Source organism: Manis pentadactyla, chromosome 3 (genome assembly GCF_030020395.1).
Source record: "Manis pentadactyla isolate mManPen7 chromosome 3, mManPen7.hap1, whole genome shotgun sequence".
Lineage (NCBI taxonomy): Eukaryota > Metazoa > Chordata > Mammalia > Pholidota > Manidae > Manis > Manis pentadactyla.
In genome coordinates this window covers 172,544,400-172,561,987 of record NC_080021.1, presented here as the reverse complement: position 1 = coordinate 172,561,987, position 17,588 = coordinate 172,544,400, and the positions used below count along the sequence as shown (strand labels likewise).

The window sequence follows — 17,588 nt, the reverse complement described above, 5'->3', positions numbered from 1 at the left end:
TCCTGCAGCACCGGAATCACCTACTTGGAGGAACAAGGCCCACGTCCTGAAGCACAGAAAGCACACATCATGGCGAGTGCAGATTAATAAACCACCCTCGGGGGCCATACTGGTGCACGGCGGTGTGCACAGAGGAGGGACTCAACACGGGGCAAGTCTGCTTGCTGGATCTGGAGGAAAGTCATCTTTGGGGTGTGAACCTCAGGGCAGAGGCCACACCTGTGTGTGTTGTCAAAGTGAGCTTTGGGAGCAGCTCTCCAAGGAGATGCAGAGCAGAGCAGAGGGCCCAGGAGATCAGGGCCGTGGGACTGGCTCGCTCAGAGATCCCAGACTGTGCACTGCAGGCTCAACCAAGTGGGGCTCTTTTAAGATGAACAAGCACATGGCTATTCGCCCCCTGAACTAACACCCTAGTAGTCTATCCTTCAAGGAGCATTGGGGGAGGGGGTCCATATGTCTCATGTCTGTGTGTGTGTCTGCCGTACTTTCGTGTGTGTGATGTAAGTGTAGGAAGCTAGGGGCCTAGAGAGGTTGAAAAGGGAGAACAAGAGAGCAGACCTTTAGAAGTGCGTCCTCTGTGCCACACACCTGATGTCATCCCATGTAACTCGGTCAACAGTGGCTGTAGGGGTTACTGTGCTTTACGTCTGAGGAAACTGAGGTTCAAAGAGTGACATTACTTGTTCATAGCCCCACAGCTCTGAAGTTTGCCTTTTGAACCTAATGCTTTCCACACTCACTGGACCCTCATCTATAGCCACACGTGTCTATCTTCTGTACACGTAGCCATACATCTCTCAGTTCTGTAGAATCGTTTAGTGTTAAATCAAAGCTGACACTAAGATTAAACTTTCCCTTCTTGCTGGGTTTTCCTTTTTCTTACCAAACAACAGAACCTATTGCCCCAGCTTCTATTTTTAAAAATACTTTCAATAGGAGTTTCCATAAATTGTCATTTGATCCCAGAAGAAAGTCATTTTCATGCCTATTTCATTTAAAACATGGAGAAGTTGTCCCTGAAAGGCAGTACTGTAACCTTTTTCTTCTATCCCAAATCACAGATCACTTTACGTTATTAAGAAAGATGTGTGCTTGCCACCTCAGCTAGTAAGTAAATAGGCAACAAAAGTCAAAATCTTCACTGGAGAAGAATAAAATCCAATCGACTGGCTGTGTTTTTAATGAAATGACAGTAGTTTAAATGCTGTGTAAAGGAAGACAGACTATTAATGCCTCTCATAGAGCAAACACAGGGACAAGTTAAATAGCTCCTCTCTTTAGGGAATAGTAAAGCACTACCCGCAGATTTGAAAGTCAGAAATGGCTGAAATTGAATCTCTCTTTGTGTTGTACACATTATAAATAAATGTCATATGGGGCATGAAGGGAATGTGAATAGCCTCACTGAAATAAATGCTTTTGAGTATAGGAATGGGTTTTTTTCCTCACACCCTGCCTTAAGAAGGTTTGCTTTGAAGTGACATGTGGCCAAAAAAAATTGATTTCAGTGGCATTTGAATTTAAACATAGCCCAAAACAGGAAAAAGACAAAGAATCATCCATAAAGTTAGAGCTTCATCTTTGGTCTCTGGGACTTATCACATGCTGAAAAGATGCAGTTAGAACTCCTTCAGAGGGCAAGACTCAGGAATTCTCAGAAACAGAAAGCAGGTGCCACAGGCTTGACTATGCAGGGAACCGAAGGATGGGGACAGATGCTGAAGATGAACAAGCCCTTCGATGTCACCAATGGCTGCCCACTCAAAATGTATGTTGATATATAAATATCTGTGACATTGAAGAGCATTCAAAGGTGTTTTTTCCCAAATGAAACACTAAAGACACCTCTGCTTGTTTAATAAATAGCAAGGCCTTGTTTGATGGAGACTTGGATGACTCGCATTCAGTTATGAGACAGTTTCCTGCGACAGTAGCCAAAGTGCTTCCTGGTCTGACTCTTGTGTCTGAGAGTGGTACTGTCCTGTGCATTCACCTCTGGATATTTATTATGTTATAAACACAAATCCTCAAGCTGCTGTCAGAGTCCATCTTTCTCTGCCCCCACTACATCAGATGCACCAAACCTGGCCTCTTCATCTCAGCCATTAAAAAGAAGTCCCTCACCCACATCAAACTCTCCTTTACAAGGTGTCTTGGGGCTCAGATGAGACTATGATACATATGCATGTGTGCATGCACACACATACACATACACAGAGTCAAGCAGCTTTGCTGTTTACATAAAGCTTACGGGTCTACATCGGATTGGTTTCTTCATTGTATGTGCGGATTCATATATTCATTCACTCATTTACAAAACGCATTCCTATGGCAAGCCTTTGGGAGTGGTCACCGATTTGGAGGACTTTACAAGCCCCGCTGTAGATAAATCTTTAGGGGAACATTAGCCAGTGCTTCTCCCAGACTAGTTAGTTAACTTCCTGAAAACCAGTTCAAACGCTGTTGTTGAATCTGAGCTTCAGACATGTGGCAACTTCAGTGGTGGTGATTTCCCCCTTTGGCTTCTCAAAGTGGCAGCAATTAATCCCACCCAGGTAACCAATAATCAATGTAGCTTTGCTTCAACTCTAAGGCCGTCAGGCCAGAACAGCCATCATTGGCAGGAGTCAAAAATCACAGTGAGTAGTTTCATCCCAGAAAACTAGTAATGATGAAAATTCTCCTCTGTCATATCTGAAAAAACTTTACCCAGTTTTCATATTTCTTTTCATGTATCACATTTCCACTCATGATACAATAAGTCATGCAGAGCTTCCTCCCTAGAAAAAGCTATAAATTATCTTCTTGACCTCAGAACTGTACCCCATCTTCTTAATGCCAGTGAGAATTAGAATATGAGGAGTTGACACTCGGAGCGTAAGAGGTTGCATCATACAACACACCTGTTTAGATAAGCTCTGTCCCCTACTGGGTGTGTTCATGGTGGCCTCTTCCCATCAGACTCACAGAAGGAGGAGCATGGTGTGGCTGTTAAGCAGACACACTGCGGAGCCAGCTACTTGGTGTGTTCATGGTGGCCTCTTCCCATCAGACTCACAGAAGGAGGAGCATGGTGTGGCTGTTAAGCAGACACACTGCGGAGCCAGCTACCTTGGTTCAAATCCCAGCTCTGCCACTTCCTTGCTGTGTGACATTGGGTGGGTTATTTACCTCCTCTGTAACTCAGCTTCCTCCTTTGTAGAACAGGGTAAACAACAGTATCTATCTCTGAGGACTGTTCAGTGTATTCAATGGAGCACTATTCACAGAGCACTTGTATAGTCCCACTTTATACAGTATGGTATTTAGTAGGAGTAATGGTAAATGGATTACCCTTAAATGAAATTTAGAGGATTGCATGAACTTTCTTTCTACTTTAAATATGATCCTTTAAGTTCTTTATAATTTGGGGTGATTGTTTCTATTGTGCTAGGGATCCAAGCATTCTGTAGAATGACATCCTGGATAATACTGAAGTATAGAATACATAATTATGAGGATGGATTTTCTTTGAGTTACCTCCTCATCAGTGGCATTACTTTCCTGTCTGTTCTAATCTTTCTTCCCTCAATTTAATTCTGTTCTCAAATTCTCTTGCCTTCTCATACCTCTCTCTTATTCCTTGCCCTTTTTTTTCCCCTTGGACGGCTGGAAGGTTTGTTTGTTTTTTCAGTTGATTTTCTATCTTCTCTTCCCATAGGACACTTTTCTTGTTTGCTTTTCTGATATTATTTGAAGCTCAGTGCATAAGAGAACAGAAATTCAGCTGTGCTGACCCAATAGCTGGATATCATTTAGCACTGATCCTCTCTGCCTGGCAGAAGCCACTGAATGCAGCCAGGCTGTAAGATGGGATCCAGGAGAACATCCAAGTTGTTCTCTAGCCAGTGTGCAGCATCCATTCTGTGTAGTGTTTTCTTTCATCTCCATTTCCAAGCTTCTGATGCCCTTTTATCTTTTGCGTGATGCTTTTGTATGATACAAATCCTCCTACTTTACAGAAGCAATGAAAAGGATTCCAAGAGTTGAAGCCACATACATTTTCCTCACTGCAGAGATACCAAAGACAGTATAGTTGAAACTGCAGAGTTTAGAATACTAAAATGGAAAGAATCTTGGACATCAGTACTGCAGGCAACTAGGCTGAGGAAAATTAACAGGGCACTATTAAATAGAGATTTAATTCACGTCAACAGCATTTGAACACCTACAGAGTTGCCAGGAACTCAGCTGGGTGCTGAAATTAACAAAATGACTACATGATTCTTTGCCCTGAAGGGCAGAAAGCAAACAGGCTAAGGTGCATTTGAGGAGCCAATAGCATCGTGGTGATAACGTCTCTTGATACCCAGTTCCCTCTGATTTTGTGAAGATCAAAAGAATGCTATGAGAGCGTTCTGATCTGTCTGAAGGAAACCCAGTAGATGCTTTAAAGCCATAATAATCCCTACCATATATTTAATGAATATTATATGCCAGTTACATGTTAAGTACCTGTAATCCTCACAATAACCATACAAGACAACTGTTACTGCTTCCGTTTTCCGTGTGTGGGAGCTGTGTGGGGGTCATGTAACTTGCCTGAGCTCTCACTAGTAAGTGGCAGACCCAGGAATCAAGCCACGATGCCCAGGTCTCCACACTGCAAACAACATGCTATATGGTCACTTGCTTTCTCTGCCCCTTTGGGAAAAAAAAAAAATTCTGACAAAGTATCAGTGTTTAAAATTATGTTCAGATTGTTATTGAGGTTTTAATTACCATTTTAAAAGGATACTCATGAAAGCCCAGGGAGTCTTTTTTTAAACCACATGGATTTGGGTAATTCTCTTGCCTAGACTGCTCATTGTTTTCCTTTAAAAATCCTTTCCAGAAACCTCCTTGCTCTCTCCTCCCTGTCTCCTCTCCAATCCACCTCATAAGGAAAACCACAGAACAGCACATCCAGGTCCCATTTTTCTTGCTTGATCATCCAGAGCATGTAAATTACAGTGAAACGCAGCCTGAGTCCGCTCCTCACAGGACAGGAATCAGCAACTATTGATATTGCTAAGCAACACCACAGAGGAGCAAGGCTGCAAATCAGGCGACCAATTTATAAGAAGTCGGGGTGCCTGGGGACTTGCTTGGGCATTTCATTATGAACCATCTGGATGAGCCACAGTAATGACCACACATTATTATTCACTGTTCGAGAAAGATAATTCCCATATAATTATATGACACCTCCCTCTGTGATCTTAACCTACCTTTCAGAACCTTTCACTGTATTTTCCTTAATTCACATTTTTCCCTACAAGATAACTGGAAATAATTATACCTAATGGGCAACTTCCATTCCTCCTCAAAATCAGATTTAAAACAAAACTAAAAAAAAAATGCAGTTGGCTTGTGTGATGGTAAAGCTGGCTGGACAAGCACATACATAAAGGAAGGAATTAGCCATGGGATATAACAGCTCCACTGGCCTCACAGGGGCTCCCCCCTGGTGGTCCCAGGAGAGTGGAGGTGGTGACATTCAGTTTGTCCCTGAGCTAGAGGTGAACAGACCACGGTACCCATATAAAGAAGCTATGTAAGCTTCAAGGCAGACAAGGCGGTGAGTCACAGTCCTTAACCTCCTGGAGAAGAGTTGCTTAGCAAAGACCCCTCCCAACAGCCTAGCTGGTCTCATTTGTTCATTCATTCATTCAACTAAAATTTATAAGAAAACTGGACCAAGCAACCTGATTTTAAATGAAAGTTCACACACTGATGAGCCAAATATGACCAGGGTGTTTTCTTTAAAACGTGGAATTAGTCGCCAATATTTAAAAATTAGTTTTTACATGAAAATCCAGATATCTGGCTTCCCTTGGGTAATGAGATCTGTCAGCACTGTGCCTGCATTCCCTCGTGGAGCTGGAGCCGAGCAGCTGCAGCCCCATTTTAGGCACACACTGTCCAGATTTCCATAATCACCACCACTTCCTATTTTTGTCCCTAACCCACTTTGCTCACCTAAGTCCCTGGCCCCTGTGATTATTCACAGGTGCTTTGCCAGAATGCCTACTATGCTCCAGGCACTGGGCCAGACACTGAGGATCTTTCTGACTTATGATTTGGCCACCAATGTAGCACCAATATTTCCTGGGAGGTAGGGTCTCAGAATGACCTTCGCAGATGGACATAACCAAGGAGATACATGTGGAGAGTGGGAGAGACAAAAATACCAGCAATAGCAAACCCGTGTGCCTGTGTTTGCAGGAAGCTTGAAGAGGAAGAGTGGCTATTTCATGAAGGGCTAGATTTAGAGGGCAGGAGAGCCAGGTGGTAAGTTTCTGAGAGGCGGCCTTGTGTGTGTGCTCATCAGCCCTCCTTGGAAATCAGTAGCTGGCAGAGGATCACCCAGAAGTTCATCCTCATTTTCATTTGCAAAGTTCTCGCCTTGCTTCCAAAAAGCCTTAGTGAGAGACTTTAATCCCAAAGAAGAAAAAGAAGCACTCATTAGCACAGATTTGGAAGAGTCAGATGTGGAAAGAACTCCATGAGGCAAACTCCTCTCTGCTAACACCTTGTGTATAACATATATGTTACCACATGTTGAGTACAGCTGTTCCTAGACAAACAGGTACATATTTCAGAGCCTCTTAGGGAGGTTGAACACAAGAACATCATCCCCCCAACCCCCAACAGAATAGTAAGCAGAGTTTCTGCAGTGAGTCAATGCTTGTTTTGAGTGAGGATTTGAATTTGAAGGTTAAAATATTCCTTTCCTTCTAACTTGAGCAAGAAGTGAGGATTCATGGTTGTTTCCTCATTTAACCTCAGTCTCTTAAAGTTTTTAAGTTAAAAAAATTTACTTGCATTGGTATGAACATTTGAAAAGAAGGAATATGGCCAAAGAAAGCCTTTTAGTGGAAAGCAGTTAATTTTGGTGGTCCATGCAGCCTTCTTGAGGTGAAATCAAACAAAAAGTTTAAAATTGGGCCATCTTAGAAAATACATTTTAACTCAGAATTGAAGTTTACTTTAATGAAAATTTTTCACATGAGGAGGCAAGAGAAAAAAGATTTTGTAATTCCAAACTTGGTGATTGACAGGTCAAAGGAACAGTCTTCTCTTCAGTCTCAAAGAATCTGTGAGTAAGAACTAGTAAGAAATTGTAAAAATGTATAGCTTTACAAATAAAAATGCTATGTTTGTAGGGAATGGGATGGGAAATGACAAATACTCAGCTCTCATACTACCCATTCACAAAGTCAGAAAAAAACCCACTCAGGCTAAAATGTTAATACTGTAAAACATGGTTCTGGAAGTTAGCCAGGGCAGCCTTTCACTCAACTGAAAGTTTTTCTTCTGACAGCCTTCCTTGTGTTCAAGGGAACGTCTAGGGGTTTTTGTCCACTTGCACATGTCAAGCACACTGATGCTGGTGCCCACCCACAGAGATAATTAGAGTTTGAATAGGATTTAACAACCTCATGCTGGGCTGAGTTAGGTGTTCACGTTGGACCTTTGGCAGACAATAATTACCAATTATTAAGAATGTCTGAGCCATCCTAATGCAAAGTGCTTTATAGATATGTTCTCATCTGATCTTCCAAAGACCCTCCTGAGGATAGGCCTTTATTGATCGTTCCTCATTTTACTGAAGAAAAGATAGAGGCTCAGAGAGGATCACCCAGCTCATAAGTACTAGAGCCAAGCTTTGAATTGCCTGTCTTGTCTGTCTCACTCAGAAAGCCTTAACCTTGATAGTGATGATACATGATACAGTACAACAGTCAAGAAGCTCCGGGCATCAGTGCCTGCCTTTCTGACATCAGCAAGTCCAGGAAAGTTCAACAAACCAAAGAATCCTAAACCCAGCTGTCATCTGGGATCTGTGCATTTATATACTTTATTTAAGAAATGTGAGGAGAGCATGTGATATGAGAAAAGCAGTTCTAGGTTCTGTTGGGAGGGATCTAACAAAGAACAGGGGCTCTGCCTCCAACATATGAACCTAGTTGGAGAGAATATTAGGCTTGTGTACAAATATTGAAAGGGAAGGTACCTAGGTCCCAGGCTGGAATACTGGTGGTCACAGGAATGAACAGTCTGCTTTTCACATCTCAATTCAGTGATTACTGTCCATGTTTTGACATTCCCTGTAGATCTGAGAGTAGAAGAGCAGTACTGATGAAAAAAATTTATTTTTTTCAGTAATAATTATTTTTATTGATCACATGTTGACTTGATAATATTTTGGATATACTGTTACATAAGATATTTTAATTTCGCATTTCTTTTTACTTTTTTTAATATGGCTACTAAAACATTGAAAATTATACACATAGCTGGCACTGTATTTTCCATGACAGTGCTGCTCTGGACAGGCTTTGATTTTTGTTTTTTTTTAAACAGATTTCTTTAAAGTGCTGACCCCAACATGGTGGAATATCTTTTGTTGTTGAACAACAAATATTTATTTAAAGCCTACTTACTTACTTTAAAGTAAGTAGTGTTGACTTTAACAAATCTGTGTGAAATACCAAGTCCTCTAAATGTTCCCCTCCCATCCCAAGGATCCTCCCTTCCCTCTTCTCGGTGGTGTTTGCAATAACGGAGCTGCCCCTTATTGATGGCTTAGGTGGGTGTGATTATCTTATCTACTCTTCACCACAACTCTATGGGGTTGATACAGTTATGCCCCTTTACAGCTGAGGACACCAAGGCTCAGAGAGGTAAAACAATTTGCTCAAACTCACACAGCTAATAAGTGGCAGATCTTAAATTCAAACCTATACTCTGACTTCAAAGTCCAGTTCTTAACTTCCATTTGCTACTGAAACTAATCCTGCCATGGGCGTGATGTGATCCAATATCTGTACGCGCCTCCTTGATAGGTATTAGACAGTTGAGAAAGACTTAATTTTTAGGTGTTCAGATTCAGTGAATCACTACCAAAAATAAAGCTCTCTGATTAAAAAAAAAATAAACAAGTTAATCATATTTTTTTCCATCAGCTAACACTTAAATAATAAACACTCATTCTCATTGCTTTCTCTACCTCTATTTTCATTCAAATCAAATGAACTCAGCATAGATGCTTCTATTGACTTTCTGTTTTATACACAGAACTTTGAGGCCTGAAAGGTGAGAAATCATTTTTCTGCTGCTCCTGAATGGAGAGATTTTCTGACGGAAAAAAAAAAGTTCATAATGCTAAAGGCCTCAGAAGTGGAACTGAGAAAGTCAGTGTTGGAAGGAAACATCTTATATCCATGCCCTTCTTAAGAAAAGGGGAAATTAGGAGCCCAAAATGCTAGCGCTTACTCACAGATTCTTTGAGACTGCAGAGAAGACCCTTCCTTTGACCTGTCGATTACCAAGTATGGACAAGAATTCAGAGATACCATAAAGCCAGGTAGTGATGCTGCTCACAAGACCTAGAAAGAAGTGGATGGAGGAGTGACAAAAGCTTCAGGTCCTCCTAGAGATCTGGGAGCTTGGATATCTGTGGTCCCGCGGTCCAAATGGCATGAAATCTAGTGTGGTCACTGTGTTAGGCAGCATTTATGATTGATTTATAGGCTTATCTCCAACACCAACCCCTGGATTCTGGAATTGTTTCTGAGGCTGTATAGGCTTCTTAGAGAAATATTACAGAAAAGAGGCACCAGGTAGTACCCAGGATGATACTCATGAGTGATTCATCCCTCGTCCAATCCTGGCTGCTTCTTGCTCAGCTGGCAAATGGATGTCTCTGGATGGTACTAGACAGCACTCTCTTGAACTTCCTCACTTCCTCCCTCCTAATCCCAAAGAAACCCAGCTTGGATTAGGCCCTGTTTAAATCCAAATCCAATGGCATTAAAGGGGCCTTGGATATTCTGTGTGAGGAGCATGCTGACTGAGGCCATTTCCCCTCGCAGGTGAGATTTCATTCGCGCCTCTAAGCCAACAGTGGTGGAAGCCACTTTCCATGAGGTGTCCATGGGCTGCAGGACACCAGCCAGGTATATCATTTGCTATGTTCATCCCAGTCACTGGTCACACCCCTGCTCCTGCACCCCATGAAGGCATTGTGTAGGTTCAGGTGCTGGTCCTGGGAAGAGAGCCACTAGCTATGGAGATGCTGCCCACCTGCCCCGGGATGCTGCCCTGACCACTTGAAAGCACTTGAGTGTGCTGTGTTCACCATTTCACCATCCCATTGCTGTCAGTGCTGAAGACAGATTGTAGAGGGCTGGTTTCCTTCACATTCTTTTCTGCCTTTTCTTTAATAAACTACAAACATGGTTCCCTTCAGTTGGGCAGATACTGCCCTTGCCCTTCTTGCTTGCTGTGCCTCGAGCTGTTATGTCACCTGTCATTATTCAGCTTCTCTCTACTCTTATTCCTTCTCTTCCACCACCATTTTTGGAAAAAATTAACCTCACTTTTGGTATGTTTTGTCCAGTTCTTTTTCCTCTTTCCCATCCATCATCCAAGGAAGCAGCTAAGAAATCTAGACACTGCATAGCAGCAAGAATGCCTGAACTCTGCCAGACATGAAACAGTTCCAACTGTGACTATGTAAAAATAAAATAATTAAAGAATATGATTGTATTTATTTATACCTAGTTCTGCAAGAGATGAGCTGAAGAATAATCACACCTGCCACCAGCAGACGTTTGATAATTTGAAATTGATACATGAAAACAGGTGTGTGCATCATACAGAGAGGTTGCATCTAACAAGGCAGATCCATAAAAATCCAACAGTGCATCTTCACAATGTAGAATATGGTTTATATTCAACTTTGCAAACAGAAGCCACCCACATTCTGTTTCCTGAGCAAATAATAGCTGCTTGGTCTACTGCTAGGAGAAGAGGTTACAAAAAAATTAATTGGCTGATAGAATTCATCAACTCACTCACTGCAAGGTTACACACAAATATGCAAATGAATATATTATGTGTAAAGCCACCATAACATGTGTTTAATATTTATGAAAGAATTTAGATCTTTTAAGAATTCCAAACTCATGCAATGTCACATATATAATAGACTACTGTTCTTAAAATCCCAGAAAAATTACATTCTGCTGAAGGGAAGCCCCAGAAGTCAAAAAAAAAAGCAACTTTCTTGTTATTTACACAAAATTCAATTTCTTGTTGAAGCACTTGCATCTTTTGTCATGTATCTAACAAAATCCAGAAGAGGCAGGTTTTTGCAGAAACATAAAGGTGAAGTGATTTTTCTCCCCAAGGCACACTTTTGTACTCATGTGTTAAAATAGCTTTAGGTAAAATTTCAGGCACATGGAAAAAGAATATTTATGGAATGTATAATATAAATAGGAAATAGAAGAATATTTATTACTGTGTTTTAAGCTAGACCCATCATCGTGTACATAAGACCCATCAATTATTAGGTGATTCATATGTGGATATTCAGTGGCCACCCAAGTTAATGAGCCATGGAAGCATTCTGCAGAATCACAGGAAAATCTCTTGAGTCTCATCAATTTCTTAAAGTTTGTTGGGAGAGTGTTGTTATGACAAAGAAAAAAAATATTTTTAACTTCACAAGGTTGCTTAAAACAATCTGGAATTTTCAGATGAACAAGAATAAAAGTTTCTATTTTAGAACTGAAGGAAGAAAACAGAAATGGTGTAACCCGACACCCCCTTCCCCGACCTAAGCTGCTACTCTCACCAGCTGATTCAGAACAGCCCGCTTTCTGCCAGGGGTTTCCATCACAGCCAGTCCTTTGGGGATCTGCACACAGAAGCAGCTGCTAGTCGCCTCCAGCCCTCTGCAGCCTACACAGCAACAGGCCACAGTCTGGGAGTTGTGGCTGCTCTGTCACCTGTCCCAGCCAGGTGGTCTTCCCTGAGAATACATCTCTCTCTTCCAGAGCACTCTGCACCTTTCACAGCCCTTTCTAGCATGCTGCACCCACTCTGTGTTTTCTGTCTAAAATATGAGATTGAAAGTGAGAGGGAAGTTCTGAATCTGATTTCTCATTTTGGGTTTTCCCAGATTAGCCTCCTTACTCTCTAGGAAATGATTCTCTTGAAGAAAAGCTATGAAATGAACTTGTGGGACCTCTGTTCCATGACAAGGAATCTCAGTGTCTAAAATCCTCATTGGGACTGGACATTGTCCTTGTTCAGCCCTTTCTCTTACAGTGTCACCTCTATAAAAATTACCGGGCTAGCCTAGTCCTGGTCTGAAATTACCTTGCCAAGTATTCTGTTTTATCAGATGTTAAAATAACTGTGTCCCATTCTGTAATGCAGGGCACATCCTACCCCCAGTGGAATAATATATTTTAAGTGATTTCTGAAAATGGGCCGTGAAAGCTGTCTGCCACATGGCCCATGTTTGCACATCTCTATATAGTTACGATTGCGGAATTTGACAGTATAACTCTGAATCTGATTAATTAAGAATGTGTAAAAACAAAGTTCTTGCATTACAGCTCGTTCCTTATCTTTGTGTCTTTTACTGTGATGTTGTAGAACTTGGATCATATGGAAAACTAAAATATTATGACACAATGACTGAAGAAGGTAAGAATGTTTTAGAATTGTACGCATTGGCTTTTTTCATTTATGATGTCTGTGGCTTGCCCATTTTTTTAATCTTTTTTTTTTCCTCTTTGCATGACTTCAGTGACATTGTGTGATTTATTATGCTTTCCACATTTTCATCTAGTTTTTGCCATTGTGTTTATTTGGAATTGGAGACGTGCAATACCAATGGGTAATCATGTTATTCCATTCTAACAGTGCAAACCATCCCAATTATGTAACACACGCAGAGAAATGGTGTCAGCAACATGAACACAAGCATACTTTGTGTCACCATTGTTTTCTCCACATGCTCACAACATATAAAAACACATCCAACCAACAGCCTTCTTTTAATATGCCCCTTAATTTAGAGAGGGGTGTGTGTTCTGCTGATATTCTGATTTATGCAAAGGAATGAGCAATCTAAAGTAACTCCTAGACCCCAAACCAATTAAAGACTGGTTTCTGATGCAGACGGATGTAGGCGCATGTCCTCCACCCACACTGTCCCTGTTGACTCATTCAAAAGCATTATTCTGAGAGGCCAGGGCCACCATTTCTGCCAGTGGAATTGTATCTATTGGGGTTCATGCTCTGAGAGGTTGGGCATATCATTTTAGCAATTTACCCTGAGTAAATGAAGTCTGGCAAAGATTTATTTTTAAATGTATTTACTAATGAATTTCAGGCACTATTCCAGAGCACAGCCTTGCCCTGTCAGAGTCACTTTCCTGAAATAAGTTTACCATTTGAAACTTTTGCGTTCTTGTGAAGGGAGATGTCCTATTGCCCTGTCCTCTGTCTCACCCCACACACACTTCCACCTTTTGAATAATGAATAATATTTGTGAGCTATGAAAACATGTGGGGTTTTTGTGAGATTTTTACACTGATATTGACAAGAAGCCAAAGATACCCTAGAAGGGGAATCAGCCAATTTTGTCTTTCTAAATGAGAGAAACTCCCAAATGTGTTGCATATCTTGTTTCCAGCCTCTAGTATTTCTAAGTTGCCTTAACTTGCTAAAGGGGTCCTAGTTGCCTTGCATGCAAGAAGCAGAACATCTGACAGCCCTTGGTAAGAGGAAGCCCCTTCTCAGCCCCTCTCCACTCCGCCTTCTGCACAATACCCTGGGCTCTTCTCTATTGCTACCCCTGTGCTTTCAAATAAACGCTGTGATATTTTCTAAAGCCACAGGCCACAATTGAGATCTCAGGTTAGGCCCTGTCGTAGCCCAGGGCCCTCCCACCACCTTGGGAAATAGTCCTGAGCAGTGAGAGCCCCAGAGGCAGACAGCTACTGCGTGGGAGTGAGTGCCCTGCCTCCAAGGGGATAGGAAGAACAATCCATGCCTTAAAGGAAGGCTCCTTCCCGGCTGTTACTTTTATTCTATGTCCTCAAATCACTTCGATTTTTATTGACAATTGGCTTGAGAAGCCAAAGTTTTGGGACTCACTGACTTTACAATGTGACTGCTCCTCCGGGCCCTCCTGGCCCCCCAGCCTGGTTTCACGGCTCAGGCAGTGGGTGGGTTTGCTAGCTTCTGACCTGGTACCACCCTTCACTTTCTTTTCTCCACCCTGCCCTTTGCCTTCCACCCCTAGCTCCCACTTCCGGGGCAGTCTCCAACTCCCTGTCGCCTCAGGTGCCCTTTCTCTCCTGCATTGAGTCCCTTTCCTTCCTCTTTGCACATCCTAGAGTGGGTGTCGCCATCTGAGCACTCCCTTTCCCTTCCTCCTGCACCAGATAATTCAAGATCCATCAAGATACAAAATCACTGCTTCCGATCTGATGATTCCACTTAATAATGGCTGTGCTGGGCAGGAAAACAAAGTCAAGGAATGTCTGGAATGAGAACCACAGAACCACAGAATTAGCAAGACTGTGAAATCGTGTTTGAGGGGCGCTCATGGGCGGGCCACCTTTAACGTTCCTTCTCCTTCTCTTGGCTCCCCCACTCCTCTTGTGTCCCATTCCTGGCTGAACATTCATTCCCATTGCAGTGCTGGTGACCATAGCTAAGGCAGCCTTTTAAAAGTGTGTTCTATGAAATACAAGTTTCATATGCTCACATTAGGAATTTTGCAATAACTCAGGAAAAAAAAACCAAGACTGACTTCCTAGTTAGATAAGTGAGAGAGCTTCCAAGTTCAGTTAAATCAGTTTCTTTACCACGCGCCTGTTCAGAGCCTTCACTCTGCTACTGTGCACTGCAGCCTACAGTAAGTCGTAAGAGGGGGTGGAATTTGAACTATTTCCCAGACTTCTTTTATTAGAGAACTTTGTTTTCCATGGAACCGTTTATGGGACTGTTTGGCATTGTTGATTGAGGTGTTATCCTTCACCTAGAATAGGAACCTCAGGAAGATTTGAAACCTCCTCTAAACACACAGCAATCCCTCTCGGGTACTCCCAGAAAGGACACCTTGGAACAGGAGGTCTCCAGCCAGCCAGAACCAACCACGCCTTTTGGCGGCTGCCTCCACGGCAAGCCAGATGTTGGCTTGAACCTAACTCTAGGATTTCCTCTAAAAGACTCAAAACCCGCTCCGTCGCCCCAGACCTGGCAGCAGTAGGAGTGACTTCTTCAAACTCTCAAGGGCCTCTCTCTTCCCATTGAAAATAATAATAACTGTGACTCATGCCATTTCCATATTGTACATTTGAAGCAAGTGTAATAAAGATGAAGATATTTGGGGTAATAACTGTGGACCAGCAACCCTTCAGGAAATACCTCCATCCATTTAAGCACTTCTTTTTCACAGTTTTAGAAATGTGACTAGCCCTTAAGCAGGGCCTCTTTGTCATTGCTCATATGACTAGTCATCATTTGTTTCTAGAGAATTATCTGGGTGTTGTGTGAGGTACTTGCAGTGAGGCCTGCTTTTTCCCCTTAAATGGATGAAATGGAAAGATGGATTATATATGCCACCCCATATCCTAAGAGGAATTGAATGATGACTTCTCAAAATAGAGAATTGTCCTGCACGTATTCAGCTCATTATTTTAAGCACATATTATATGCAAGTTATTCTGCTGGGTGCTTTGGGGAAACACAGATTAAAATGTCAGCAGTTTGCCCCCTATGGAACTTACAGACAAGGGGCTAATACAACACAGCAATCACTGAGTCACTGGGAAGAAAGTGGTAAGTACCATAGGTATTCAGAAGATGACAGGAGTAGATGAGGAAAGAAGATTGCTTTCAACTAAGAAAATATTTTGTGGAGAAAGTGATTTTTGGAGTAGGCCCCAAATGATCCATAAATATGGGGTAAATTGGGAAAGGAGCAGTGGTAAGGACAAAAGGGTAGGGCACAGAACTGCTTGCTGGGTGCCTCCACCTGCCAGGCACAGCACTGTGGGCTTTATATATTCTGTCATTTAGCCCTTCTAACAGTCACACAAAGTAGATTATTGAGATAAGAAAACCAAAGCTCAGAGAAATAAGGAAACTAAAACTCAGAGAAGCAAAGCAATATGCTCTGAAACTCAAGTAGTAAGTGAGGACTCCAGACCTAAACTTAGGACTGTGGCATGCCCAAACCCTGCCCTCTCAGCTCTGCTGTGGTTTGCTGTACAGGTGGGTGTAAGAAACTGGACAGTTCAAATTGGCTTCAGTATAGGGAGTGGGAAGGATGGCTTGATGGAGAACACATCATGAGAAAGGTTTCAACCACAGATTTAGAATGAGGGCATCATAGATTGGACAGTGAACTATTGAATAAAACATGAATCCCTACTTGACTTTACCAAAGAAGTGTAGTTTAATATAACAACATACTCTCAGGCACTGGACAAAATTATGATTTTTTTCTAAAATGTGTCCTTGTCCTCAGAGCCCTATCCCTCCCTTCTTTGTCTTCAGGTGCCCTAAAACCTAAACTGGAACAGCTCCCTGGGTCACACCCAACCTCCTCTCCCACCCAAGCCAATCAGAATTTTACCCACTCCTGCATTCGTTCCCCAATACTTTCATCTGACAACACAACCAGACACTAGAATGGGTGCAGGGCCTATGGCTGTGAAAGACAGTCCTTCTCCTAAAGAACTCATGCTTTGGTGGGGGACACAGGTGGAGGGGTGAATAGTGTGATGGCCACATCTGAGGTGCTGGGAGAGCCCAGTGGAAGACAACCTATCTCATTCACCCTTGGGAAATGAGGGCGGGCTTCTCAGAAGAGGTGAGGTCTCCACTGCCTCATTCCTACTTCCCAAAACGACACTATCTTTCCAGCCATGTGATACTAATATGTTCACTTAATAATAACTGAGCACCTTCTCAGTGTGAGGCATTTTGCTAGATTTGATAGATAGAGAGCTTCACTTCCAAACTTCACTTTTTCCTTCTGTTTCCAGGGATGCCAACAAATTATTCTAGAGTGGTCTTTTGGTGACCTAAGAGTTCCCCTACATGAGCAGCCATCTTTATCTCCTCATGGGGTGATATTGCATATTCTTAGAAGAACAATCTCCAATTTTTACTTTAAGTTAATAACCTATAGTTTATTTATCATCTGCAGGTACCTAAATTTCATACCATTCTCACTTTGGAAAATTCTCAATAAATTGAATTCCTTATTAAAATTAGTCTAAATGAAAATTTGGGAAGCTAGTCCAAAAGAAAAATTTGGGTGATAGAAAAGATTAATTAAAAGGAGAAGAGACCTTTCTACTAATGGCCTTATACAGAATTACTAATCTTTGTTCTTTGTAGATAAACATTCATAGTGATATGCAGGTAGGTAGGCAGGCAGAAATTCTGACAAATACCTTGCAAAGGAGCAATGTATGGGGAAAGTTGCCTGCAATGTGTTGCCTAAACTCATTGCCACATAACAGAAGATATTTCCAGAAAAATAATTTCTCCACAGTTTAAAAAGTTAATCTGCATTCATTTGTATAAGAAAGAAAAGATAGAAAAAGGTTTTGTAATATCAAGGCAAAAATTATAATTTTTTCCTTAATGAAATTAAGTTGACTGTTTCATGGCAACCAATAGCCCCTTTATCAAGCTGAGAAACTAACAATATCTTACATGAACCATGGGTCCTAAA

The 17,588-nt window shown here is 41.9% G+C and overlaps 1 protein-coding gene and 1 long non-coding RNA gene across 4 annotated transcripts in view; one reads left to right on the top strand and one right to left on the bottom strand.

The window, feature by feature from the left end:
* Positions 1–17,588, bottom strand: part of LOC130682996 (uncharacterized) — a 206,230-nt gene that overhangs the window by 97,148 nt on the left and 91,494 nt on the right. The window lies entirely within an intron of this gene.
* SLC24A2 (solute carrier family 24 member 2) overlaps positions 1–17,588 on the top strand; it is a 207,840-nt gene that overhangs the window by 136,748 nt on the left and 53,504 nt on the right. For 2 of the 3 annotated variants that reach the window (XM_036887911.2, XM_036887918.2), the window contains one exon: positions 12,478–12,528. The exons of the other annotated variant lie outside the window; for it this stretch is intronic. In XM_036887911.2, coding sequence (XP_036743806.2) covers positions 12,478–12,528 — 51 coding nt within the window. The remainder of the gene's footprint in view (positions 1–12,477; positions 12,529–17,588) is intronic. 3 annotated transcript variants of the gene reach the window in all.